This window comes from Manis javanica, chromosome X, assembly GCF_040802235.1.
Source record: "Manis javanica isolate MJ-LG chromosome X, MJ_LKY, whole genome shotgun sequence".
NCBI lineage: Eukaryota > Metazoa > Chordata > Mammalia > Pholidota > Manidae > Manis > Manis javanica.
In genome coordinates, this window is record NC_133174.1 from 11,835,967 (window position 1) to 11,863,530 (window position 27,564).

At 45.2% G+C, this 27,564-nt stretch overlaps 1 protein-coding gene across 4 annotated transcripts in view; it reads left to right on the top strand.

Moving 5' to 3' along the window:
* LOC140843064 (sex comb on midleg-like protein 1) overlaps positions 1–27,262 on the top strand; it is a 46,197-nt gene extending 18,935 nt beyond the window's left edge. For 2 of the 4 annotated variants that reach the window (XR_012127509.1, XR_012127507.1), the window contains exons 6-11: positions 843–6,152; positions 8,742–8,954; positions 15,101–15,252; positions 22,223–22,691; positions 24,098–24,252; positions 25,595–27,262. Coding sequence is in view for 1 of the 4 variants with exons in the window: in XM_073227928.1 (XP_073084029.1) it covers positions 6,137–6,152; positions 8,742–8,954; positions 15,101–15,252; positions 22,223–22,691; positions 24,098–24,252; positions 25,595–25,729 (1,140 nt within the window). In the remaining 3 variants the exon portion in view is untranslated. Of the gene's footprint in view, positions 1–842; positions 6,153–8,741; positions 8,955–15,100; positions 15,253–22,222; positions 22,692–24,097; positions 24,253–25,594 lie in introns of those variants that run through there. The other 2 variants (XR_012127508.1, XM_073227928.1) reach the window with 2 other exon arrangements.
* Positions 27,263–27,564: the final 302 nt, after the last annotated feature.

Genomic DNA, 27,564 nt, shown 5'->3' on the forward strand with positions numbered 1-27,564 from the left:
ATTTACAAAGTAACATCGTGGCCTTAATTTTTACAAGTTCTAATTTCTTGAAATTCTGGCTTTAGTTAGTAGGAAACGTATGGAAGCTGCCTGACAATGGTAGTACTTTAAGGGAAGTCAGGTCTCTTCAGACAGTGATTTATGTTTCTGCAGTTTTGTCTTTAACTCAGAACTGGTGAAATCCAAATCACATGCTTCAGTGGCACCACTTGGTCAATTAATATGATAAAGAAATTTAGGAGGATGCCTTGTGACTCCCAAGTAATATTTTTATAGTGTTTCCTAATGAATAAAATTGGTGGCCGCATATCTGATGTACCCTTTTCACGATGGTAAGAAAATCAGTAATTAATTTTTGTGTCTGATTAGCATCAGACAACTAATTAGCTTTCAACATCAAGACAACACTGTACATAGAGCACATGTCTAGTTTGTACTGATGCTGACATACTAAAAGTCCCAGCCCCTCTACACAAGTTAATGACCATCTGACATTCATTTCTATCATTCATAGTTTTCACTCTCTTTGTCATACCTGTGCAACATTTCATTCATCACATTGTATTTAGTATTTAAAATGAGGTAGTGTGAAGCCTGGGCCATTTCTAAGAGACTAGATTAAATTGTTCTTAGTTTGCAGTAAATGTACAGATGATCAAATGGTGCTTCACTGCACAAATTACAGATTTTTAGCAGTCTTTGTCAAGCAGACGCAGATTCAGAACACATCTGGAGTGAACTGCTCTGTAATCGGTGTTTACATGTTCTTACATACAAAGAAATAGCCCTTCTGATAAAGTATGGACGCATTATTAATTATTATAATTTCCTTCTCTGTGTAGGACATTGATGGGAAAGCTCTGCTACTGCTCAAGTTTGACGTGATGATAAAGTACATGGGGCTTAAGCTGGGGACGGCCCTGAAGCTGTGCCACTACATTGAAACGCTTCAGGAGGAACATCACCTTGACAACTGAAAACATATTTGTGTAGATTTAGGTTGGATGTAATTGTGGGGAGACCAGTGCATCTTGGTGTATGATCATTTCCCTGCCCTTAGCACTTTTCGTTGTGTAGAAGGTTCCTCTAAAAATATGGTATCTCCAGAATTGTATCAAATTGGTAGTTTGTTCTTTCCATCTTTTTATTACTTTCATTGTATACTTTACAAATATACTTCATGCAGGAAACAGAGAAACAACTTTGATTTCAGTTCCTGTTTATACATAGAACCAGAGCAGCTGAACCCCAAAGGGGAGACTAGTCCCCACTTCTTTTGCTGACAAGTTCTCTAATGAAATCCACGAGACGTTCTCCCTAAAGATGCAGCTGTAGGTAGATACCATCTTTCTCAAATATGTCATGTCAGCTACCGCACTGTCCTGTGGGTGCCCTGCCAGTTTCCCAAAAGGGAACAGCCGTATAAACCCCTTTCATTCCTGTGACTATTTCTCTGTATGTTGTTATTTTTTCTTCTTTAAAGAAAAAAAAAATTGTATAAGCTTTCATGAAGAGTTCTTAACAGTGTTTTAATAAATTATAAGAAAAGGTAGTTGTTTTACTCAAAAAGTATTATACTATCCAGGTGGTTTGGAGGGAGCCTGGTAACTCTTTTTAGTTCAGTACCTAGTATTTTGAAACTTCCGTATTTTGCCTAAGCTTGGACATTTAAGTAGGCATTCATTGCTCCCATCCCTCCCTAAAGTGGCATATGTCCACTTGTTTAAAAGGCAAGTAATTTATTGTGTGTTTATTCCTCGTGTGGATACTCCTTCATATTTATCTTTTATTCCATACCTGAAGTATACACACAAGTAAATCTTTTTTTCATTTAAAATGGCACACTTTGCTCTTCCACAGAGGTAAAGATTACATACAGCGAGATGCATTTTTCCGTCAAACATACGCACATCCTTAGCCACCACTGGGGCCTCTCTGCTCACCCGTCAGAGTTTCCACACGGGGAGGTTCTCTGTCTTGTGCAATGTTTCTAATTTGCTTTCTGAGCCATTTATCCTCCTAAACTTTGGCAAGAATATTTTGATTTGTCATCGTGCTCTTTATTTTAAAAAGGAGAACTTTTAAGTGAAACATGTTCATTGATATTATTTTTTTATTTATTACACTGCTATATAACATCTAATGCTACTGTTTATAAGCTATGAGGATTGGTGCCACCGTATTAGCCATGTGTTAGAAATACCAATGAAATCTTCACCAAGGACGAGAATGTATATTTTCTTTGTAGAAAACCACGTGTGCTTCATAAGCAAATGCAACTATTTACTGGGCATAAAGAGTGGTTTCATTTATGTTACGTTTTATCATACTCATTTGTGTTATTCCTTATAAGGCAAGATTCTAATTTAACCTTGGGCTTTTTGTCAAATGTTTGTGTGAAGATACTGTGTCCAGCTGAACAGACCTCAGGTGCTTGTATGGATAATACGTTTTACAGTTCTCAGATTTTAAAAGACAATAAAGTTGAATAAGCACAACAATTAGTGTAGACCTCAGATTTGACTTTACTTGCCTTCAGCACAGCAGCAGCATATCAACGTATGAGTTTGTTAGAGTTGAGAAAGCAGCAGTCTAGTTAAAAGTCTGGGGTTTTATGTCCAAGTACTTGAGTGTTAACGCTTGCCGTCATTCTGTGGGTGGACAGATTCCTAGGAGCAAACGACTGGTCCCTTGTAGGGGCCTTAATCAGGACGCCAGGGGAGCAGGGGGAAGTGAAACAGTACACTCTGTGCACGGTTTTGTGGCTTGCGACGTTACTGGGGACAGGAACGTGATGAGCTAGAAAGCGCCGGTGTCCGCACAGCTCGTCCCACCTGACTTCGTACATCTCACTGGCAATTCTGGCCGCTCTGTGCCCTGGGGGCCAGAAGCCATGCTGCCTCTATGCCACAGCCTCCCCGCTTGGCTGGTGGACGAGCCTCAGAGACTCGGGGTTGTGGCCGAATCTCCTTCAGTAGCTGACCCCTCAGCCACTCTGCCCCGGGAGCTGCGGCTCCAGGCCTCTGAGCCCAGATGCGCTTCCTGCTCTGGCTCGCGAGCAGCGTGTCCTGCAGCTCCTTACAGCCGAAGGGCGTGAGCTGAGGCACTCGGATGACGCTCAAGTGGCTGGAGCGGGGCCAACAGTTAGTGTCGCTTTGGTGTGTGAGACACACGGGGCACTCAAGCACTGGTTTCTCACTGTCTGGTGTGTATGTTTTCAGCGCAGAGAATATCCCGCCGTGCTAGCCTCCCGTGGCCGTCCAGGCTCTAGAAACGATCTTCCCTCTGCTTTCGCCTTGCAGTCCATCCACCCTTCGCCCGGCTGTAGGCAGCCGAATTGGGCAAGGTGGGTGTGAAAGCTCGCGTCACGGCAAGCACGTGCTTCCCTTGGAATGTCTTCTGCTCCGTGTTCAGGGAAGGATTTCCCAGACCCTGAAACCTGGGCCCCTCTGTAAGTGTGGAAATGCTGTGCCCTTCCAGACTCTTCTGGAGAATTAAGCCTTCAACACCCTGACTAGGAGCAATGTAATGGGGAGGGAAAGTGCGGCTTTGTCAAGCTGCCCGAGGGATCGGAGGCACGGCTGGCTGAATAAATGGAGGGCCCCAGGCTGTTGTGGGAGAATGTCCCTCAGATCTGTCTTGGGGATAGAGCACGCCGGGACCCTGAAGGTTGCATTTAGGGATCTCCCACATCCCCTTCTGCCTGCCCCACAGAGCGGCCTGTTCGCTTCAGCTGCACATCAGCCGTGTTGGTACCAGGAGTCCGCCCAGCTGCGGGGAGAATTCAGTGTCGTGATGGTGGGTCCCACCCTGTGTGGAGTACAGAGCCCTGCGCCTCAGCCTGAGGCCCGTGCCGATGTCCTGGACCCTTGGAAGCCCGGCACCCAGGCATCGCTGGCGTGTGGCAGGGGGATCTCTGGGGCCCAGGCCTGCTCCCAGGTTTAACAGCTCCCGTGGCTGTTCAGGTGCAGCCAGGGTCAAGACCAGGCGTCTAGCAGAGTGACCTGTGCCACTGGTACATTGGGTTGGTCCCTTGTCTGCCCCCCTAACTCGAGGGCAGTGGCTGGAGTCTGGGCCCCAGGATCCCAGCCGCCCCATCCTCACTCCCCCAGCTCTCTCCAGGGCCACGCCTTCTGCCCTTCCCTCTGTTGCATTCCAAGATGTGACCACCCCTTCCCTGCTGTTTTTCTCGTCCCCACAAACGTTGGGGTCGTCACTTCAGCTCTGTACAGTCTGCACGTGTGGTGTCCCCCAGCTTGGGTTTGGCCTGTAAGGGAGGCTGGAGAGGCCTGGGCTTGCCAGCCTGTGTTCGGGGCTTTTGCTGGAAGTTTTCTGTTACTAAAGGGTGAGGAGGCGTCTTCCTGAGAACTTGGGCCCTTGAGGACTTTCAGTCCGACCCTTCCCACAGACCTCGTACGGTGCTCACAGACTACCTTCCTCCAGAGCACCAAGGCCACCAGGCAGGTGACTGTGTGGGGACCGCTCTGTGCGGGAATGCCCGGTGGTGGTCACGCCGAGCTGTCAGCAGAGGTCGGTGCCCCCAGCACAGGTGTTTTATTACCTCCTGCTGTCTTACCTTCTCCCGTACCTGGTTATATTTCATTCCGTCCTGGATATTCTGTTTAAATACTGTTTGGACAAATAACTTGATGTGATCTTCATAGGAAAGGATGTTTTCCTTATGGCACCCACCTGGGAGTGCTAAATCCCTGGGTGATGATGAGATGGAGGTAGAGTCCACGTGGCTCACTGTGAATCCTGGATCACCTTTACGCCACAGGGAGGCCTCTCTGAGGTCCCTGTCTGAGGGACGGGGTAGTTTACTCCCTCTGTCCTTGGTCGGTGCCACACTTTGACTTTGGTCTCTCAGTCCCAGCACGTCACCACACGTGCAGCCTGGCCTCTCTCAGCCTGTTCTGGGGGCCTTCTATTTTATCATCCTTAATTCTTCGACCCTTGTGATGGAAGTGCCTTTCATATAACTAGGGGGTGGTGCTGCTCTGCAGGACCCTAGGAAAAGGGTGTATTAACAAGAACTCCTAATGTCAGGCAAACTGATTTGAGTGCTGAAAGTGAAAGTAACCCGGAGGAATCGCAGAGGAGATACTCATTCTTACCAGGGGGCTTTAGGAAAGCGTCGTGGTGTAGGTATTATTGGAACAGATGTTACATCGCAGAGGCTTTGAAGGATGGGAAAAATTTCCAGAGGCAATTGAGCAGAAGGTAGAGTAACGTAGGGGACATGAGCGTGGGCTATGGGGGGCTGATGGTGCGCTCAAATCATGACTCTGCCGACATTCTTGTGGCTTTGAGCAAGTTAATGAGACCCTCAGCTTCAGTTTTCTCATTTTGAAAATGGGACAATAATACCTCTTAAAACGTTGACGGCCACATAGGTTCCGTTATGTTAAGTGGCTGTCTTGTAGTGAGAACTCGGTAAATCGTAGCTATTATGAAGCAGGTGGGTGTTTGGGGAAAAAAAAGTGAGCAGAGAGGAGTCGGCAGAAGGGCCGCGGGGTAAGGACTTAGTCAGCCTTATTGGCGCACATTTTAAAAGTTGGATTATTCTCAGATTTGTTTCCAAAGCTGGCACTGGACGTGAATGCAAAACCCAGAAAACGATTAAGTCTCAACTCAAATCTCTTACATTCTACACTTTGCTGTGCTGCGTTATGCGTGGAGAGCATTTTGTGAAGGGAGGAACTACACCGGTGGTAACCCTTTCACTTTTTTCTTTTTAACTACGATTCAAACTACGTACATACAGATAGAAAATTAACGGAAGGGAGGCAAGGTTGGCGTCGGCCCTGCGCTGCCCTTCCAATCGCATGCGCATACTGGTCGACACTGCGCAGCCGCAGAAACATTTTAAGTGGTTACATTTGCGCGGCTTCCATCTGGCGCCTCAGTGTCCTGCAGTCCTTTCGAGTGCGCAGTCGCAGTGCAGACGCCGAGCCGACGGCAATCCTGAGGCGCTCGGAGCCGACGGCGATCCTGAGGCGCTCGGAGGCGACGACGATCCTGAGGCGCTCGGAGCCCACGGCGATCCTGAGGCGCTCGGAGCCGACGGCGATCCTGAGGCGCTCAGAGTCGACGGCGGTCCTGAGGCGCTCAGAGCCGGGCTCTCGGACTCACAATGTTTGAGGAGCAGGGTAAGGACCCCTTCCCGATGCTGCTGCACTGGTTTCTGCCCCTTTCCTCACATAGCCCGAGGAAAGCTCTGACGGGGTTCGCACCAAGCCTTCTGACTGGGATTGTCTGGTTACTGGCCAGGGTGCTTCCAGAAGCGACGTCTGCGCGGTGTGGAAGTGCAGTATTGTGGGCAGATTCTGGCCCAGGGTTTGGGGTGACCCACGGCTGGAGGTGTCTGTGGGGTTCATGAAGTCTCAGGAAACTGAGGTGGCCCCCAGGTTCATAGTGTCCCAGGGTTTTGAGGTGGTGCCGGGGCTCATGGTGCTCGCGAGGGCTGGAGGCCGCCCCGCGACTAAGGATGTCCCGGGGGCTCGGGCATTTACGGTCGCCTGAGGTGGACCCAGGCTCGTGGCTTTTCCAGGGCTCCTGGTGTTCCCGGGTGCCTGAGGCTCTCACGGCGATCCCGGGTGCCTGAGGAGGACACGAGCTCCTGGCGGGCCTGGGGCTCATGACGTCCCAGGGCGCTCGAAGAGGTCCCGGGGCTCGTGGCGTGCCCGCGCACTTGAGGCGTTCCTGGGGCTTGTGGCGCTCCCGTTTGTTCACGGTCGTCCCGGGCTGCCGAGGTGGACCTGGGGGCTCAAGATGGTTCCGGGGTTTGTGGCGTTTGTGGGACTTCAGGATGGTCCCTGTGCGTGGCGTGCCCACGGCTCGTGACATTCCTAGAGCTTGTGGGTCTCCTGGGGGCGTGGGGTAATCCTGGCGCTGGGGGTTACTTGGGGGCTCACGGCGGCCCAGAGGTTCATGACAGTGCAGAGTCTGAAGGTGCCTCTGGGCTCGTGGAACTAGTGCGTGGAATACGGCTGTGTTTCTGGCACAAGAGCCATTTTTTCCCAGGCCTTCTAGCGGTCATAGAACGGTGCCGTACATTCACCGTGATCCGCTGCCCTTGCCCTGCAGGGGGCGGTGTGCCGAGCTGTGGTTCCAGAAGCAGCGGAACTCTATCCTTGAGTTTTTTTTTCGAGGCCTGGTGTGCACGCGCCGGCAGCGGCTGCTGAGCACAGCCGTCCGGGCAGTAAAGCAGTGTGGCCTAGGGCTGGCGTTCTCCTGGCAGGGGAGGATTTGGTCGGCTAGGAGGGCGAGTCTGCACTTTGCAGCCTCAAATTTTAGCAGTGTTGTGGCACGGCGGGCTACGGTGGTTGCCACTCTTCCTGGGATGCCCGTGCCAGTGCACTTTTGGATTTGGCCACTTGCTAAGTACCTGGTGTTGACCTTCTGAGACATTTGTCCGTAATTCTTTATCCTTTCAATTTACCTGTTGGAGGAAGTAGGGGTCCAGGAAGGACCAAGACGCTCAGACTTTACGTAGAATTTTGAGTTTAAAAAATTGACAAACTACCTCTAACTGTAATCAATCATCATAACATCTTTTGAGATTGAGACGTTTATTTTGAGGGTTTGATGGTAATCATATTTGAGCAAAAACAGCAAACGCAGCCTCTGTTTTATTGTAAATATGTAAACGAGAAGGAAAATGAAGATGTAGGTGGGGAGAAGTCCTCCAGTATAGAGCCTGTTCTTTGCTTCAGGAAGATAGACGCAGGAGGCAGAGAATACCGTAAAATATGAGGACTCCTGTAATGCAGGGGAGCCCTGCCCTGCGTACCCCAGGGCCATTCCTGCTCGCTGTACAGTTGAGCCTGTAAAAAATAGAACCTCTCCAAACCCTGCCCTACATTCTATGGATGAGAAAACAGAGGTGAAAAAATAGACTTATCTGGCTGAAAGGTCACATGTCTGGATTGGAACCTCTGTCATTTAATTCCTAACTTAGCACCATTTTCACACCACCTTACGCCCTCACACTAGCTAATTGCTTTATTCAAATGTTTTGCTCTATTTCAAATAAATGTATTGAATCCAAGTTAAGATGCAATGTAAATATGATTTGTGACTTAATACTTCAGGCTTAAACATGTTATTTTTCAGGCCAACTTTAAAAAATAAGACAGGCAATTTATACGTCAGACATTTTGCCTAATGTGCTATTTTTATATTCATTAAAATAGTTTACCTAGTTGATATTTCGCATCTAGTTTGTGTCCGCCTAGTTCACATTTTCTGATTCAATTTGGATTTGTTTCATAACATTCACTATGGTACTTTATTTCTGTGGTTTTTTTTTTTATCATAAAGGCTATTGTCAAGTTGTAGAGAACAAGTTTGGAAATTAGTGGTCACTAGAAAGGGTGGCTATGTAACATCAGTCTCTTCATTTACAAGTTAAAAGCATATCACTGAACACATAGCTTGGGCCATAGGAGGTGGTCATGTTTCTTCAATGAGAAGAAACTTACTCCTCTATAAAATTTGAAGTTCTAGAAATAGTATTATACGTGTTTGTGTACATATGAACACATACATACCTCAAACTTCATACTGGGCGATTAATTTCTCTGCTACCTGGCAGGGCTTTGAGATATGAAAACACTGGATGCAATTTTTTCAGCTAAAATGGTTTTTAAACACTCCATGACTTTATAAGGTGGTTTCCTCTAGAAACTGTGTTTTTAAGGGGATATCTAACAACTTTTCTCTTTTCCAATTTTTAGATCATATCACTGTAACTGTTGGAGATGACAGTGCTGACAGTGAGGACACCTCTCACTGGAGTGACTGTGACAACAGCTCTGATGTTGTGATAATAGAAGATTCTGACTCAGAGCTTAGTGAGAATGGACTTCCCACGGACAGCGTGTCAACCGATCAACCAAGTTTTCAAGGCAGGGCTGATAACCATCAGCAGCTATCCCAAATGCCACCCGGTAATTATGTTAAATATCCTCCTGTGTGAAATCTTGCTCCCTGGTCCCCATTTCCACTAAATTGCTTAAATATCACTAGAACCTTTCACTAACCAGTTGTTATCAGAGGGCTAAGCTTCATGGTAATATCACAATGTTTCCCTGGGCGTGTATTTTCCCTTCGTTTAAGCGTTATCATGTCCCCTTTTCCATTTTTGGTATATGGGGGGGCACCGAATGTAAAATATGGAGGGGCAGATATACAAATATATAAGAGCATGGGGGAAAATAGATTTCCTTTCTCTGAAAAATTGACACCTGGCAAAACAAATTATAACTATTTGGTGGCAAGGCAAAAACTGAACTTATGGGAAAAACAGCTTCCTTGGGTCAAGAGTCCATGGAACAGAAGAGCTAAAGAATCAATAAAAAACTCCTGGGACTAATAAGCACTTATAGTAAGATTGTACGGTACCAGGTTAATATGCCAAAGTCAATCCCTTCTCTATGGAGAAGCAGTAGACAGTTGGAACTTGAGATCAAAAACACTGCACCAGTTATTTCAGCACCTAAAAAAGCGTCCATGGAACGTGGAGTCCTACGACCGGGATTGCTGCAGGTATACTAGTCCTTGCAATGGCTGCTTCTCAGCCACCGTCAGAAGGGAAATATGAGGCCATTCACTCACTCCTCACTTAGACACAGAGCCAAGAGACGTCAGTTCAGTCCCTTGGAATATTTCTTCAGTAGCTAGATGACAATTTGTTCTGTGCCTTTTGCTTAGAGAATTGGGCTTTCTACTCTTTAAAACAATGAAATGTTGTTTCCAGATTCGAGATGGGCAAACTTTTTCTGTAAAACGCCAGATAGTAAGTTTTAGGCTTTGCCGCCATAAGGGCTCTGTCACAGCCACTCAACTGTGCTGCTGAAGCATGAGAGCAGCTGATATGTAAACACATCAGTGTAGCTGTGTTTCAGTAAAACTTTCTGGACACTGAAATTTGAATTTCCTATGAGTAGTTCACTTCATTAAGTATTCCTCTTGTTTTTGTTGTGTAATCATTTAAAAAGTGAAAAAGGAAAACAAACCATTCTTGGCTCATAGGCTGTTACAAAAGCAGGCGGCAAGATGGATTTGGCACGCAGGCCATACTCTGCTGACTCCTGATCTTGGCCAGAAGGTCATTTGATACCACTTGGTCTGTGTTACGGTTTTAAGACTATATGCAGGACCCGCAGGACCCTTCCTTAGTGTGTGTGTTACAGAGCATCTATCTGGCTGACTCCAACAGCCCTCCTTAGTGGGAAGGAACTAGAGGAGAATTGTCAAATCTGGATACCCTCTCCCCTATCATTTCTACTCCTCGGACTTTATCCTACGGAACTACTCACACAAGCGCGAGACTGTTCAGCAGTGTTCTTTGCCAGAGCAAAACTTGAGGAGTAACGTGAATTTCCACGAATCGGGGACTGGCTAAATAAATAAATCACGGCCTATCTGCATGATAGGAAACTAAGAAGCTGTTGAAATGATTGCAGTATATCTAAAGGTACTGGTCTGGAAAGACCAATACATGTTTAGTGAAAAAAGGGGGTCGCAGAGCAGTACTTATAGTCTGTTCCCTTTTAACTAGCTAACTGAAGGAAAAATTCAGAATAGGAGATTTCAGAAAATGTGGCCAGTTCATTTTTATTGTGTGGTAAAACATACATAACATCCTATTTATCATTTTCACCATATGTACGTGTACCACTTATAGCATTAAACAGCCTAACAGCTCCGGCTAGAAGTTTTAGTACAAGGTTGACAGCAGTGTTGAAAGTGTTCCTAATGTTAGCGGGAGAGCATTCAGTCACTCACCCTTGCGTATAATGTTAGAGGTGGCTTTTCATGAACACCCTTTATGTGGTTGTGGAAGTTTCCTTCTGCTCTCAGGTTTCCTAAGACTCTTTATGACGAAATGGTATTGGGTTTTGTCAAATGCCTTTTCTGCGTCAGCTGAGATGATCATGTTCTCTCCCTTTATTCTATTAATGTGATGTGTCACAGTGATTGATTTTCTTACGTTGGGCCACCCTTGTATTCCTGGGAGAAATCCCTCCTGTGAGCGATCCTTTGAATTTGCTGTTGGATTAGATTCGCTAATATTTTGTGGAGAATTTTTGTATCTGGATTTGCAAGGGATATTGGTCTGTAATTTTTCTCCTCTTGTAATATCTTTGTCTCGCTTTAGTATCAGGGTATTTGTGGCCTCACAGAAAGAGTTAGGAATTGTTCTCTCCTTTTCAATGTTTTGGAAGAGTTCGAGAAGGAGTGGTGTTAATTCTTCTTCAAGTGTGTGGGAGAACCCACCAGTGAAGCCCTCTGGTCCAGGCCTTTTCTTTGCCGGGAGGGATGTGATGACTGATTCCGTCTCCACCTGTTACAGGTTTGAGATTTTTCCATTTTTTCTTGAGTCAGGTCAGGTAAAGAATTTTTTAAATCGTAAGAACAAATTGCTTCCTCATGTTATCACCATCAAGCAATCAGAAAATATATGGAAAAAACCCCAACTGAAATGGCTACAAATAACTAATCAAAATTCTAAGGAATGTGTGGATAAAAAAATAGCAGAACCTACATGACAGGAAAGCAAAAACTTACTGAGGGTCATAAAATAAGCCTTGAATAAGGATTCGATTCAAGAAACACAAATTGTTCCTGGATGGGAAAAAAAACCTCTAGTACAACTTAAAAAAAACTTGGGAAAGCCTGTTTAACGAACAGGTGGTAATTTGCCAGATCAAGCAATAGATATTTTAAAAGGGCAGTTGTTAAAATAGTACTAGTTTTGAAGTAAGGAGTCAGATTTAATGCAGTAGGAAGCTCATAAACAATGAAGAATTTAGTGTTAACACGATACGAATATGAGAACCATGGACAGGAAATCATGCTGGGACAAATGCTTAACGACTGAAGCAAAAAGCCCGCTGGGTTCCACCTCACATCACACACTTAAACAGTTTCAAGACGGATTAAAGAGTTGAGTATCTAGTAAGTGAAAGTATGGAAAATTAGAAGATACTTGAGCATTTTTCTGATGTAGTTGAAGATTAGGTATAAGAGCCGTTCAAGAAATCACAAAAATATTGATGAATGTCATGAAATAAAACAAAGAACCCCTTCTTATCTCAAAATTATCAGACTCCAAAATCGCATCACCACCTGAGGAAAGTTATTTGCTGAAAATAAACATTTCCAGGCTTACGATTCTGAAGATGGCAACGCCTCATACAAATCAAACAGGGAACACTGAAATCCCAGTCCCAGGCCAAGAGCAGAGGACACGAGAAATAACAAATCACAGAACTCTTAGTGGATAGAAAACATCTGAAAAATATTCAGCTGCGTTAGTAACAAGAGAAATGCAAATTAAAATGGGATATAAACGTTAAACTTCCGTCTACCAAATTAGCAGTTTTTACATGGTAGCTCACTTTGGTAATAATGGAGGAAAACCACTGCATCGCAGTTCTCCAAGAATGAAAATTAATACAGCCTTTTTGCACACGTTGGCAGCACCTATCAGGAGCCCCTGAAATGTTCATAGCCTTTAATCTAGTGATTCTTCCAGATATCCATTAGAAGGAGCTCCTCAGGGATGTACATAAGCATTTACATTTGGATGTGCACATATCATTAAAGCAAACGAGTGCAAAATTGGAAGCCACCCAAATGTCCCACAACAGAAAACACAAAACATGACGTACGGACATCCACACAACGGAAGATCACACAGGCATGTAAAATAACTCTTAAATTATTGTACGTCAGCCAAAAAAATTTTAAAGGTGGAAAACAATTTTTTTAAATTTCAATTGACACACAGAATTGCTCAGAATGCACGCACAGTGTGACTCAAGCTCTGTAAAATATACACGGAGCAAGAAAGAGAAGGAAATCTCGCTAAGGGTTGTGATATTTACTGGTGATGGATTACTTAATTTAGCGTCTGAATTTTGTATAGAGAGCTTAATTTGATCTAGGTAGACTTTTTATAAAGATCGATCACATACAAACATATGCATAAAACATAAATATGCAGCTTAAGTAATTTTCAGGTGAACACACACATATAACGAGCACCCGCGCCGAGAAATAGGTTCTGAGCTCCCCAGAATCAGCCTTCAGCTCCCTTCCAGTCCCTACTCGTCTCGCGAGGCAGTGCAGTCCTGACATCTGCCACCACTGATCTCTTCTGCCAGTTTTTGAGCTTTAGGTCAGTTGATCAGAACTGTTCTGGGTTCCTGGATCCATTCCTACGAGTGTGTTTGGGGCAGGGGCGGGGGAAGGGGCGCTTCCCACAGCACACCAAACGATTCTCGGGCACTAGCAGCGGACGAGAGTTGAACCCAATTCAGACACTACTGGAAGGCAGCGTCAGATCCCACAGGTTAAGGCTTCAGTCCGGCAAGACCCGTCACCCCCGCCCTTTCAGACGCCAGCGCCAGTCCCACTCCCGGGCTCTGTGCTTCTGACCGAAGAGCTGCTGTAAATCAGAGGATCACACAACCTCCCTGGGTTCGATTAATCTGCTAGGGCGGCGCACAGAACTCAGAAACGTTTTACTTACTGGAGCACTGCTTTACTACCAAACGGTATCAGTCGGCAACAGCCAGATGGAGAGATGGTTCAGCGAGGCTTGGGAAAGGGTGCAGGGCTTCCATACCGCCTCCCGGCGCGCCACTGTCCCCCAGTACCCACGCGTCCACCTACCCGGAAGGTCTCCGACCCACTGCCTTTGGGTTCTTTATGGCGGTTCCATGGCACAGGCAGGATTGACTAAAACTCTCTAGCCATTGGCGAGCGATTCTGCCTGCTGCCCCTCTCCCCTCCCTGGCGGTCAGGGGGATGGGACTGAAAGTTCCAACCCTCTAATCACAGGCTAGGTGCCTTGGGTGACCAGCCCCCATCCTTAGGTGCTCTGGGGGCATTCCCAAAGTGACCTTGTTAACATAACAGAAGACAGGTTTATCAGGCTCACTGCTTGGGAAATTCCAAGGTGTTTAGGAGCTTTGCTAAATACTTTCTTTTGTGTCTGGCTTTAACTCAACGTTATGGTTGTGAGATTCATCCTGGTTGTGTAGCAATAATTGGTTTACTCCCATTGCTGTGTAGTCTTCCTTTACATGAAAACAACACAGTTTAATTATTCATAGCATGCACTAGTTTTATAATCAGAAAAAACCCAGTTAAAAAATTTGGAGTTGCAGCTCAAATTGGAGGTATCTTACAATTGATTTGTTTCTGTAATATTGGTCTGCATTTCTCCAACTTGAAATCTTTATCTCCTTTTGCTTCTCTCTTCTGAGCTTCTGTTCATTAGTATCTCCGCTACAGGAATAAAGGCGAAGAAGAAAGGGGGTGAAACTTGAATCCCTTCATTCTGCTCCTCACTAACACTTCCCCTCCCGGCACTGTGGTTCCAGAGTTCAAATGTCTATTACAAGACACAATGTGATAACACTGCACTCCGTGTCTTTTTCTAGTGGCAGAGTGAGTGACTCAGCATCATAACCGAGCCTGCATATCTAGAATATTTGGGGGCTCATATTTCACATGCATTTGTTTGTTTAGGTAATGTCACAGTTCACTGCAGGAGCAGTCATAGTCTCAGAGCTGAGATGACCATAGAGATCCTCTCAGCAGCTCTCACCTGGCAGGGGAGCGCACCACGCCTTTAGTGCCCTGCCCAGTCCACCCTGCCGGGGTGGGGGGCGGATGTGGACGGGGGGTGGGCAGGGCAGAATAGACTCAGACTCACTTTCAGAGGCTTGCCACCTCCCTCAGTTAAAAGCCTTTTTGGGCTCCTTTACAAAAGCATTCGGGAAGCCTGCTCTCTCGTTCTGTGTGTCCCAGCATTTTACTCTGTAGCCTTTAAGATGTGAAGGATTCACTTCACAGTTGGGAATTGTGTTCGACCTTGATTCATGTTCCTACGCATGGGCAGTGTAGCTCCTCAACTTTTAAAGATTTATGCTAAATCCCTAGTGGAAAATGTCTTCTTCTGTTACTCTCTGGAATTCAACCAGGACTCCAGTTCAATTTGAGCTGGCATTCTGAGAACATATCCGTATTATTAAAGGAGCAGGTGTGTGAAGCGACTTTCTTCTGTGCTGCTTTTCAGGAGCAGAAGTTTTGCCAAGCCAAGGCGACCGAGGTGTTTCGCAAGTGAGCTTTCCCAGAAGTTTCAAAAGCTACCGCTTGGGCCCAGGGAACATGGAGCCTGTCCGTGCGCCCAACACACGAGGATCATCTCCTCCAAGGGAGAATAATATGGTTTGTATATTCAGAGTGAAAAATCTGATTTTTTCATTCTGCTTAATTACCTTGTTTCAAGATAGAGTTTAATTCCATGCAGTGAAATGCACAGGTCTGAAGTACACAGTTCAATGAATTTTGACACACATGTATACCTACCGCCCTAGCAAAATGAGGAACCTTTCCATCATCCCAGAAAGTGCCCTCACGTCTCTTCCCAGTAAGTCACAATCCCCCAGGAACGTGGCGAAATACCGTCCTCATGTTTTTTCCGTCGGAGATTAGTCTCGCCTGTTCTCAGACGTCATAGAAATGGAATTGTACGGTGTGTACTGTTTTGTGTCACACTCTCTTTGTCTTCAGAATGATGTTTTGGAGATGATCTGGTTGTAGCAATATTCATTCCTGTTTATTGCTGAGCAGTATCCCATTGCTGGAGCACCCATACTTTGTTCACCCATGCTCCTTGCGATGGGCATTTGGGTTGTTCCCAGTTTTTCGCTATTATGAGTGAAGCGGCTGTGAACATTATTATGGAAGTCTCTTTGTGAACGTAAGTTTACGTTTAATTTGGGTGCGTTCTTAGCAGTGGACATAGTGGGTCATGGGGTAGATGAGCGTTTACAAGAAACTGCCAGGCAATTTTCTGAAGTGGTTGTACTGTTTTAAATTTCTGTCATATTTTGCTATGCTTCTTCCTCTCAGGGTGAATAGAGATGATTACACTGTATACAATTTGGCCCAGCAGAAAATGCATTTATGTACTTACGTAAGGCTAGTAATGCCCGCTAAGTGGCACAGGCACTCTTAACCTGTCAGTCCCAGGTTTTGGTCTTTGGAGAAAATGTTAACTGCCTACCGAAGACTCACGGCGTCTGCCATAAGTAGGCGAAGGCACTGTGAAATGCATAAAGCACTGTGCCAGGATAAGATGGCAATGGTATTTTTAGGAGTACCAATCTGTATTGTAATTCCATACATCTACTGCTGTCTAATAAGTTTGTAATGCAGGGCCGATTCATATAATTTTAAGATTAAACACATTGATAACCACGTGGCATGTTTACGTTAAAATATTCTTGTAATCCATAGTTCATCCTTAGAATAGAGTTATTATAATTAAATGTAACGGTTATTTGCTGTCTCTTTACTTATTTGCGCCCTGTTCCCTTCCAGAGCAGGATTTCTTCCCTGTTTTAGAGATTTATTAAGAAAAACAGGTGCTTAAGTGTTTTCTACTTTGCCCACAGAGTGTCACTGTTGGATTATTTGAATAGCCAAAGCCGGCTAACGTTTAGCTCCTTGTTCGTGGTTCGGAATATTTGCTTTTAAAGCAGTCAGATTATCGGAAGACTAGTCTTTCTAGCCTGAAGTACATAAGGGGGTAAGGAGCTTGGTGGAAAATGGTGTCCCCAGTGTAGGTGGGTTACTGGGAAATCAGTTCTGCACGTGTATGTTTCCATGTTGTAGTATTTGCAGTGGGCAGAGGTTCCTTCAGGCTGTTGGTGCTTCCTGAAAGCGAAATTGACGTCCTGAACTTTTCCTTCAGTTCTTTCTTTCATATTTCCTTTTGGTTCATTAATAAATCTTCCCTAGACAAGAACACGAATACCCGATTATGAAGCAGGAGCAGGTGGAAGTGTCATTAATGAATGTATATCAGAGTGAATACTTAGATAATATTCATTTCTAATTGCCAAACATACTCACACTTACTATCCTAAAGAAAATAATTTAAATTCTTTTTCAGTCTTCATAGAATGTGGAGTTTCCTGTGAACTCCTGAACTCAAGAAAATATTTCTCATGCATGTGTCTGCTTCCTTAACAATGAGCAGTTAACTGACAGTGAACACTTCACCATTTTATTTCCCTCTTTTCCTTGTCTAATAGGAAATTCACAGCAGTTTTTTTTTTTTATCATGTTTCGGTAGCTCTTCTGATTCGTGAAACACTTTAAGATTTGCAGAAAAGTTGCAAAAATATTAGAGTTCCTGCAACTTCCTTAATGTTAACTTACCTACATAGTGTAAAATGATGGTAATTGTCGCAGCACAGTGCAGTTTTCAAAAGCAGGATATTAACACTGGTACAGTGCTGTTAGCTAAACTGAGCCCCCGTGGGCCTTTCCCCAGACCTCCTCCCCCACGTGCTTCTCCTGTTCCAGAATCCGATCCAGTACCCCACACTGAGTTCAGTTGTCTCCTTATTTTCTTCCCGCCTGTGGCAGTTCTCATTCTTTCCTTGTCTTTCGTGACCTTGACATTTTTGGTGAGTGTACGGATGAGCTATTTTGTAGAGTGTCTCTCAGTGTTGGTAAGTATGATATTTTCTCTTGATGAATACACTGAGACTTGCGTTTTTGGCAAGAACACGTCACAGATGATATCGCCTTCTCATTGCATCGTATCAGGAGTACATGGGGTCCATATATCTTGTTACTGGTGATGTTAACGTTGACCACTTGGTTAACATGGTGTCTTCTGGATTTTTCCACTGTAAAGTTACTATTTGTCCCTTTGCAACTAGTAAGCATGTTGGGTGGGCGGGCGCGTTGAGGCTATGCTAACCTCCTGCTTCTCCTCAACGTCTTGCCCACTGAGTCAGTTAGCTCCTGGATTTTACCTGCAGTACCGAGTACTGTGGTGTTTGCCTAGTGGTGACTGTTTGCTCATTCTCTCGAATATATTACTTGGGATTCATTGGTAAGGAAGAGCTGTCCTTTCTCCTCCATTTATTTACTTATTCAATTGCGTGTTTTCTATCAGTATGGACTCGTCGGCACTCATGTATTATATGAGTTATCACCCAATGTTATCATTATTTTATTGACCAAATTTCCCACCTTTGGCTGTTGGGAGGGTGCTCCTTCTGCTTGGCTCCTGTGCTCTTCTGACACGCTTCCACTTTGTTCCGAGGACTTCCTTACTTTCTGACGTCACAAGATGTTTCAGGCTCATTTCTACTTTCCCTGCCCAGCCCTGTCATTCACTTCTTTCCAGGAAGGCCTGCTCCATTTTACGGGAGAACGGTGCTTAGAAGCCAAGATCGAGATTCTAGGTGGGGTCATGGCTCGCCTTGTCATTGATGTTAGGCCCTGGCAGGGGACAAAGCTAGGAAGTAAACGTGTGTTTACTAATCAATCCATGCATGCCCCCAAATCTTCGTTGCTGTGTCTGTCCTCGTATGTATCATGAGTCATGTCTTCCTCCTGGTGTTCACTCGCTTTTCTTCCTCCTGGGCTCTTGCCTGTTAACCTCTCTCCTTACCCGCCTTTTTGATCAGCACTTACCTTTTTCATTCTCACTTGAACGTGGGCTTTGGTTCTCCTTTAGCTCTGCTTCATACGGCTTCTGACATCCTTTTGGAACGCGGGTGAAAACGACAAATAATTAGAAGAGATAAATATATGACGTTCGTTTTTCTAGTGCCTAATTTGGCTCTAGTGATATTACGCATTGCCTGCTGTTCTTAAAGTATTACTAGGAGTGCAGTGCATCTGATTTTCTGCAATGAAAATCATCAGAGCCAACGTACAGAACTTCAACACTGTTGTGAGGTATCAAAGTTCTGTCTCTTTCATGTAGTTTTTCAAAATTCTGAGCTAAAATTTTCTTTACCTCATTTAATGTCATGGTACTATTGATGGAGACTTTACTGCACGAGCTCTGTATGATTATCACTCCACTGTGGAAGATTTTTTAAAAACTCTAGTTCAAACAGCGTTCCCAGGTGAAGAGCTTGAAAAAATAATGGCTTTTGTAACTTAAAAGAGCCCAGCACCGATGAAATGCAGTGAAGTCTTTTTCATTTAGATTGTTTAGTATTTAATTTCTCCAGTATGTTCTTTAAAGAAACTAATTTGGATGAAAGTTAGGAGGTGCCTACGTGCATGCCATGACATCTCAGCTGAGACAGAATGGCAGCCCACCAGTGGTTTTTCATGAGTGCATCTTGCACGGTTTTGCGGGGATTTTGTAAAGATTAGAATGTTGGTAGAGTCTGGTGGCAGTGTGTATTACCAAGGGCTTGGTGAGTTGCAGACCCTAGAGGGAATGAAAGTTTATTTTTTAAAAACTATTCCTTAACATACCAAGTTTCTTGAGTCAAATGGGCTAACATACCTTTGAGAAGTAGGAAATATTTATGTGAGTCTTTATCATTATTATTACGGAGAACAGGCGTGCTCTGTGTAAAGGGGACACACCCATGCTTCTGAGGGGAGAGGGATCCAGAGTCTGGAGCGGGGTGGGGGCGGGTGGGGGGGAGGGAGGTCTCCTTTCCAGCAGGGTGTCCCTGGCCTGCAGGACAGAAGCACCCACTTCTGTCCCACACCAGGGCGGGCACTGCGCTGCGCGGCCTTGGGAGCCATCGCGCAGGAGGAGGTGGTGGGGAGAGCCTGCAGGGTGAGAAATGCCTGGGGCCCGTGTGGCAGCCCCGAAGTGGGCCATGAGGGGTCCTCTCCGGCTCTGCTAGGTGCTGGCTCTCTCCTTTCTTCACCTCCTTGCCTTACGGGACTAGACCCCTGGTGCAGCGCTGGCATCTGGGCTTATTCTGGCCTTGCCCAGCCTCCTGGTGAGGAAAAGCCCTGCCTGGTCCGGGCTGGGAAGCGGGGGGCGGAGCGTCGGCCGCGCTCTAGTCAGGCCCTCTCCTGCCGCTCCAGCTCCAGGCACCCAGGCCTTGCTTCTCATTTCCTGGAGAGTGTGGAGGGCGGGGAGCAGAAATCCCCTGCAAGTCCAGATTCCTCCCCTGGCCGCCACCTCCTTCCCGTGGGACCCCCTCCTCCTCCTGGCAGTCTCCGTCTGTAGGGCGCGCACCTCCTCTGCTTTCTGCCTGTGACCCCCTTTCCCTGTGCTGAGGCACCTCTCTTCGCCCGTCCCGGCTCTCTTTCCTCTCCCCTCTGCCCTCTCCCCTCCGCCTCTGTCACTCAGCAGATTCTTCTGCGCTTAAACACAGTCGCCCTTTTTGGCCTCCCATCCCCCTGGCCGTCATCCTTTCTCTCTCCTTGCCTTCAGGAAATGACACAGCCCTTTGGACATCACTGATGTTGACTCTCTGAACGTGCGACTTCCTGTGCGCGCTGAGTGATGTGGATCGTGCTGTGCCTTCTGCCCCGTGTGCCTTCGCCCCGTCTTTACATGGGAACCCCTTCTCGGCCGGCAATTCTCAGCGCAGGCGTCTCCTCTGAAAGGCCTGCCGTCACTGCCGGCCTGGGTTAGGTCACGCTCTCCTGTGCGCAGTTAGCCTCCTGTGCGCACCTGGGTTGTGGCCTTAAGAGACGCAGTAGGTGACTGTGCGCTGTTGGACCGGTCAGCGTGTGGTATCGTTGCTATGCCAGCACTAACAGAATGCTGTGGCACCTTGGTTTGTCCTCAGGAGAACCCTGAGACGTATTTTCATCCCCATTCTGTTCCTGTGGAAATTGAAGTGCAGAGAATTTAAGTGACTTCCCCAAGGTCGCACAGCTCCGAGGGGCCCAACTCTAGTATTTGAACCCAACTGTGTTTGCGTAGAGCCTGCACTATGTGCCTAGTGTTCTAGGCCACTGGGCCTCACACCTGCGCATGCGTCAGTATGACCTGGAGGGCTTGTGAGACCACAGATTGCTGTCCCCTCTCAGAGCTCCCTATTCAGTGGGTCTGGTGGAAGAGTTTGCATTTCCAACAAGTTAGTAGGTGATGTTGACACTCCTGGTCCATGGACCACACTTGAGAACCACAGCTTCAGGCTGCTAATCACTGTCTCTACTGACACTGTCTCTCCAGCTAAAAAGAGAGTTCCTTCGGGCAGGAGCCGGTTGTTCTTTATGTCTGCGTTCCCAGCACCTAGCAAAGTCGTCCTGGCGGGTGGTAGGCCTTCCGTAAATGTTTATTTGAGTGAATGAATGAAGAAATGAGGAAATGGTCCTGACCTCTTATTTTAGTGTATATTTTTGCTGCAATGAGATCTCTGTGTATTTCAAGAACTGTCAGGTTTGGGCAGTCCCATAGCTGGTTGGCATATAGGCCATGTGTACTCACAGGTTTTGTAAGGCTCACTGTTGAGTGTATCATCTTAAAACCCTTTGAGGCCAGGAGTCACAGCTCTTATATTTGGCCCCCCGTTCTTTCCAGAGTGGCCCGCTCACTGCCTGTTAGCTGCTACCGTCCTTATGTGCAAAGAGCCTCTCTGGCCTTTTGGCAGATTTGAAAGTTTCTTTCCTAAAATGCACCTTCCTTGGTGTAAAATGGCTTCCTCAGAAATGTGGTGGCTCACAGGAACTGGGGCATGACTGCTTCCCGATATTAACGCTTCTTAAAATGCCCGTGGGACGTGGAGTAACTGAGTAGGCAGTGGGCTTATCTCAGTCCGCTGGGCTCTGTGTCACCCACAACTGGGCATCAAGTAGGAAACCGATGGCTTGAGAGCTTTCTTTGTTTCTAGCAGTCAAAATTTGGCTTGTTGGTATTTTCTTAAATGTTCCTTTTCTTTTGGAAGAGGACCTACCAGTAGCTTGTATTATACTAGGCCATCTATGATGCCATTCAAAACCTGGATCAGAAGTTTGATGTTATTCACGAAAAGATTTCAAAAATCGACCGTTCTGTGACATCAGTTTGGCTAAATCACGTGTTATAAAAATATTTTCACAACTATAATAAGCCTCTGGTTTGTAAAGATGCCAATCAGAAGCGAGAGAACTAATAAGGGCCGAGCATCACTTGCTGTAGCAGCAAATGGGAAACTAATCCTATGTTGGAAAAATGCTAAAGTTTAGGTTTGAGAAATGTATGGCAATGGGTATTTTTTTTTGTTTGTAAACTTACTATAGAAGAGGATCTTAAAAGATTACATTGAGGAGGGATAAAACTAATAAAAATAGAGCATCAATCTTTCATAATATAAAGCAATGTTTCATGGAAAATAAGTGTTCATACGTTTACTATTTATGTTATTTCCTTTTTACTCATTCACAGTCGGTTTTTTATGCTGGCTTTGTGTCATTTCAGAAGTCACCTCAAGATGCATACACGTGTTCTAATGGCCCGCTTTCCAAAAAGATGAAACTGAAGAGAAGGGAATCTAATAATGGAGATTCTTACCCTCAAAGTTGTTGCCACGTTTTGCCAGTAAGAAGGCAGGAAAATGATTTCAATAGCAGCATTGTTGAAACATATTTCCGCTCCGGTGGGTTCTATGAGCAGGATCCAGAGATGGTCCACCTGGTGCTTAAAAAAATGCAGGAGGAGCAGGAGGAAGTGGAGTGGGAACGGAAGTGGCTGCTGAGTTCGAACCAGAGTAGCCCCGCTCCCTCCGACGTTACCGCTGATGCCTATCATTCGTGTCTATGCCCCGATGATACACCAGAGGGCACCTGTTCCGGGCCCTGCTCTCCCGGCCATGGGGCCCACAGCACCAGTAGTCTCTCCCCATCTGCCGAATCTCCCACAGCCGTGCCTGCAGCCCAGCCGGCCCAAGGTGAGCCCCGTGTGGCACAGAACCCTGAGATGATGACGAATTACCAAACTTTGAAGGATACGAACCTCAAACACATGCGTCGTGTTTTGGCATCCCACCCACCTTCGGGGATTACGAGATGTTACCCGTGACATGTAGCACTGCTTTACCTGTAGTTCTCAAGATTCTTGATATAAGCTCGTGGAAGCTGTTTGTTTTCTATTTTGAGCGCTGGTTTTGGGGGATGCTCATAGTGATAACTAACATTCACTGAGTGTGTATTAGATGCCAGGCACTGTGCTAATCAGTTGTCATGCCTCTTCTCCACTAATACTCAAAGTGACCCCACTGTGAGTTTTTTAGTCTTCTGTTTTTCTTTGCCCGTCCCTCGGTAAATACTCAAAATGCTCCTGAAATGGCCAGAGATACAAAAGAAAAAGTACACCTCTGGCCAGCTCACACGTAACAAAGACCAAATTTGTGCCGACAGTCCCTGGCTAGAGAAACAGATCTTCCTAGTGAGTTGCAAGACTCCCTTTGGTTATCCCGCGCTAACTGTAGAGGGTCGAGTGCTGCGGTGGAGTAAATGGATACCTGTTTAGGCACAAAGCAGTTTCAGCACAACTCGAACGGCACAGCTAACACTCTGTGAGGTCTGAGCACTTGGGTTGTCTCCTGTCTCAGCCATTTCTGTATTAAACAACCTTCAACCAAGGTATCTGTTGCACTGCAGTTCCCCTTGAAGGAGGTCATCAAATGTAATATTAAAGTTACTTCTGAGATAGCTAAGCAGAGTAACCTTGTTTTCTTCAAACTTCAGATAAGCACTTAAGCCTTAAGAGACAGGAATTCAAAACATAAAGTGGGGCAAGAAATAATCCATGTTAAATACCTGGGAGAGATCCAGTAAAAGAGCTAATTTGGTTCTCAAAGATAATGGGATTTTTGAAATTCATTGATTGAAGTGAATAAATGTAAGCAGTTGTAAAACTACATTTTGGGGATTTCCATTCTATTTCTCTAGTAAAAACCATAATCTGGACCGAGCAGAGGAGAGAGATTGAGAGAAATTCATTGAAATAAGTAGTGAGTAGTAGGTTAGCTTAGATTAACCTAATTTAGCCCGACGATCAGGTCTTTTGCTGGATGTGCCTGTGTCCCAAGAGGCCTCGGACTGCTCAGTCTGTTTTATGATCTTTGAAGCTGTGAGGCAGCTTCTGAAGCTGTTCTTGCTGTTTGCAGAAGGTCAGAGGGGATGCTCTTGGGTAGCCGCCCTCAGGCTGTGCTCACCTAGGCTTCCACTGGATTTACACGGACTCCTGGTCCTGAAGGTTCGGGAAAGAGACCATTGCTCCCTACCTAACATCTCTTCTTTCAGGATAAAGATCAGGTCAGGTTTGATTTGTCTTCCTTTCCCCCCTTTGAAGCTACAGGTGCACCACCAGTTAGAGCTGGCTCGGATATGCTGCAGCGAAGCTTCTCTGATGACCCTGAATCTTGGTCCGTGGAAGATGTGATCCTGCTCCTGAAACAAAAAGATCCTCAGATTTCAGGCCTCCTCGCTGACAGCTTCAGGGAACATGTAATGTTGGAGAGACCAGTGCATCTTTTGATCTGGTTTTCCTGCCGTAATGTCTTTGAATGACCTGTGCGCAGGCCCTTCACTTGGATGCTCCTTAGTGTGGATGGTGGGGGAGCCCTACCAACTGATTTTTCCATTTGTGAGAAACGTTGCTTTTCCCAGGGCTAGATCCTTAAAATGGTGGAGGCTGGATCTGTGCTTTAAGCGGGTGCCTGCCTGCATACCTAAAATCCTATAAGCCTTCAAGTTCTCCAGAGAAGGGGATTCGGCATAGCCGCTCTCGGGTGTCTTCTCCTTGTAACAGCAGCTACAAGGATCCTCCTTCCCACCTGCTCCCTGCTCGGCCCCAGGACCGTGCGTGGGAGGGGGTGACCGCAAGCTGTGACAGGGTGTCCTCCTCGTTAATGGCACCCGGTGAATCCAGCAGCGGATTCCGTTTGGCTCGGTTCCGTGAACCTTATACGGTTATCGACAAATTGGGATGCTGATACTCTCAGACTATTTACAAAGTAACATCGTGGCCTTAATTTTTACAAGTTCTAATTTCTTGAAATTCTGGCTTTAGTTAGTAGGAAACGTATGGAAGCTGCCTGACAATGGTAGTACTTTAAGGGAAGTCAGGTCTCTTCAGACAGTGATTTATGTTTCTGCAGTTTTGTCTTTAACTCAGAACTGGTGAAATCCAAATCACATGCTTCAGTGGCACCACTTGGTCAATTAATATGATAAAGAAATTTAGGAGGATGCCTTGTGACTCCCAAGTAATATTTTTATAGTGTTTCCTAATGAATAAAATTGGTGGCCGCATATCTGATGTACCCTTTTCACGATGGTAAGAAAATCAGTAATTAATTTTTGTGTCTGATTAGCATCAGACAACTAATTAGCTTTCAACATCAAGACAACACTGTACATAGAGCACATGTCTAGTTTGTACTGATGCTGACATACTAAAAGTCCCAGCCCCTCTACACAAGTTAATGACCATCTGACATTCATTTCTATCATTCATAGTTTTCACTCTCTTTGTCATACCTGTGCAACATTTCATTCATCACATTGTATTTAGTATTTAAAATGAGGTAGTGTGAAGCCTGGGCCATTTCTAAGAGACTAGATTAAATTGTTCTTAGTTTGCAGTAAATGTACAGATGATCAAATGGTGCTTCACTGCACAAATTACAGATTTTTAGCAGTCTTTGTCAAGCAGACGCAGATTCAGAACACATCTGGAGTGAACTGCTCTGTAATCGGTGTTTACATGTTCTTACATACAAAGAAATAGCCCTTCTGATAAAGTATGGATGCATTATTAATTATTATAATTTCCTTCTCTGTGTAGGACATTGATGGGAAAGCTCTGCTACTGCTCAAGTTTGACGTGATGATAAAGTACATGGGGCTTAAGCTGGGGACGGCCCTGAAGCTGTGCCACTACATTGAAAAGCTTCAAGAGGAACATCACCTTGACAACTGAAACATGTTTGTGTAGATTTAGGTTGGATGTAATTGTGGGGAGACCAGTGCATCTTGGTGTACGATCATTTCCCTGCCCTTAGCACTTTTCGTTGTGTAGAAGGTTCCTCTAAAAATATGGTATCTCCAGAATTGTATCAAATTGGTAGTTTGTTCTTTCCATCTTTTTATTACTTTCATTTTATACTTTACAAATATACTTCATGCAGGAAACAGAGAAACAACTTTGATTTCAGTTCCTGTTTATACATAGAACCAGAGCATCTGAACCCCAAAGGGGAGATTAGTCCCCACTTCTTTTGCTGACAAGTTCTCTAATGAAATCCACGAGACGTTCTCCCTAAAGATGCAGCTGTAGGTAGATACCATCTTTCTCAAATATGTCATGTCAGCTACCGCACTGTCCTGTGGGTGCCCTGCCAGTTTCCCAAAAGGGAACAGCCGTATAAACCCCTTTCATTCCTGTGACTATTTCTCTGTATGTTGTTATTTTTTCTTCTTTAAAGAAAAAAAAAATTGTATAAGCTTTCATGAAGAGTTCTTAACAGTGTTTTAATAAATTATAAGAAAAGGTAGTTGTTTTACTCAAAAAGTATTATACTATCCAGGTGGTTTGGAGGGAGCCTGGTAACTCTTTTTAGTTCAGTTCCTAGTATTTTGAAACTTCCGTATTTTGCCTAAGCTTGGACATTTAAGTAGGCATTCATTGCTCCCATCCCTCCCTAAAGTGGCATATGTCCACTTGTTTAAAAGGCAAGTAATTTATTGTGTGTTTATTCCTCGTGTGGATACTCCTTCATATTTATCTTTTATTCCATACCTGAAGTATACACACAAGTAAATCTTTTTTTCATTTAAAATGGCACACTTTGCTCTTCCACAGAGGTAAAGATTACATACAGCGAGATGCGTTTTTCCGTCAAACATACGCACATCCTTAGCCACCACTGGGGCCTCTCCGCTCACCCTTCAGAGTTTCCACACGGGGAGGTTCTCTGTCTTGTGCAATGTTTCTAATTTGCTTTCTGAGCCATTTATCCTCCTAAACTTTGGCAAGAATATTTTGATTTGTCATCGTGCTCTTTATTTTAAAAAGGAGAACTTTTAAGTGAAACATGTTCATTGATATTATTTTGTTATTTATTACATTGCTATATAACATCTAATGCTACTGTTTATAAGCTATGAGGATTGGTGCCACCGTATTAGCCATGTGTTAGAAATACCAATGAAATCTTCACCAAGGACGAGAATGTATATTTTCTTTGTAGAAAACCACGTGTGCTTCATAAGCAAATGCAACTATTTACTGGGCACAAAGAGTGGTTTCATTTATGTTACGTTTTATCATACTCATTTGTGTTATTCCTTATAAGGCAAGATTCTAATTTAAACTTGGGCTTTTTGTCAAATGTTTGTGTGAAGATACTGTGTCCAGCTGAACAGACCTCAGGTGCTTGTATGGATAATACGTTTTACAGTTCTCAGATTTTAAAAGACAATAAAGTTGAATAAGCACAACAATTAGTGTAAACCTCAGATTTGACTTTACTTGCCTTCAGCACAGCAGCAGCATATCAACGTATGAGTTTGTTAGAGTTGAGAAAGCAGCAGTCTAGTTAAAGTCTGGGGTTTTATGTCCAAGTACTTGAGTGTTAACGCTTGCCGTCATTCTGTGGGTGGACAGATTCCTAGGAGCAAACGACTGGTCCCTTGTAGGGGCCTTAATCAGGACGCCAGGGAGCAGGGGGAAGTGAAACAGTACACTCTGTGCACGGTTTTGTGGCTTGCGACGTTACTGGGGACAGGAACGTGATGAGCTAGAAAGCGCCGGTG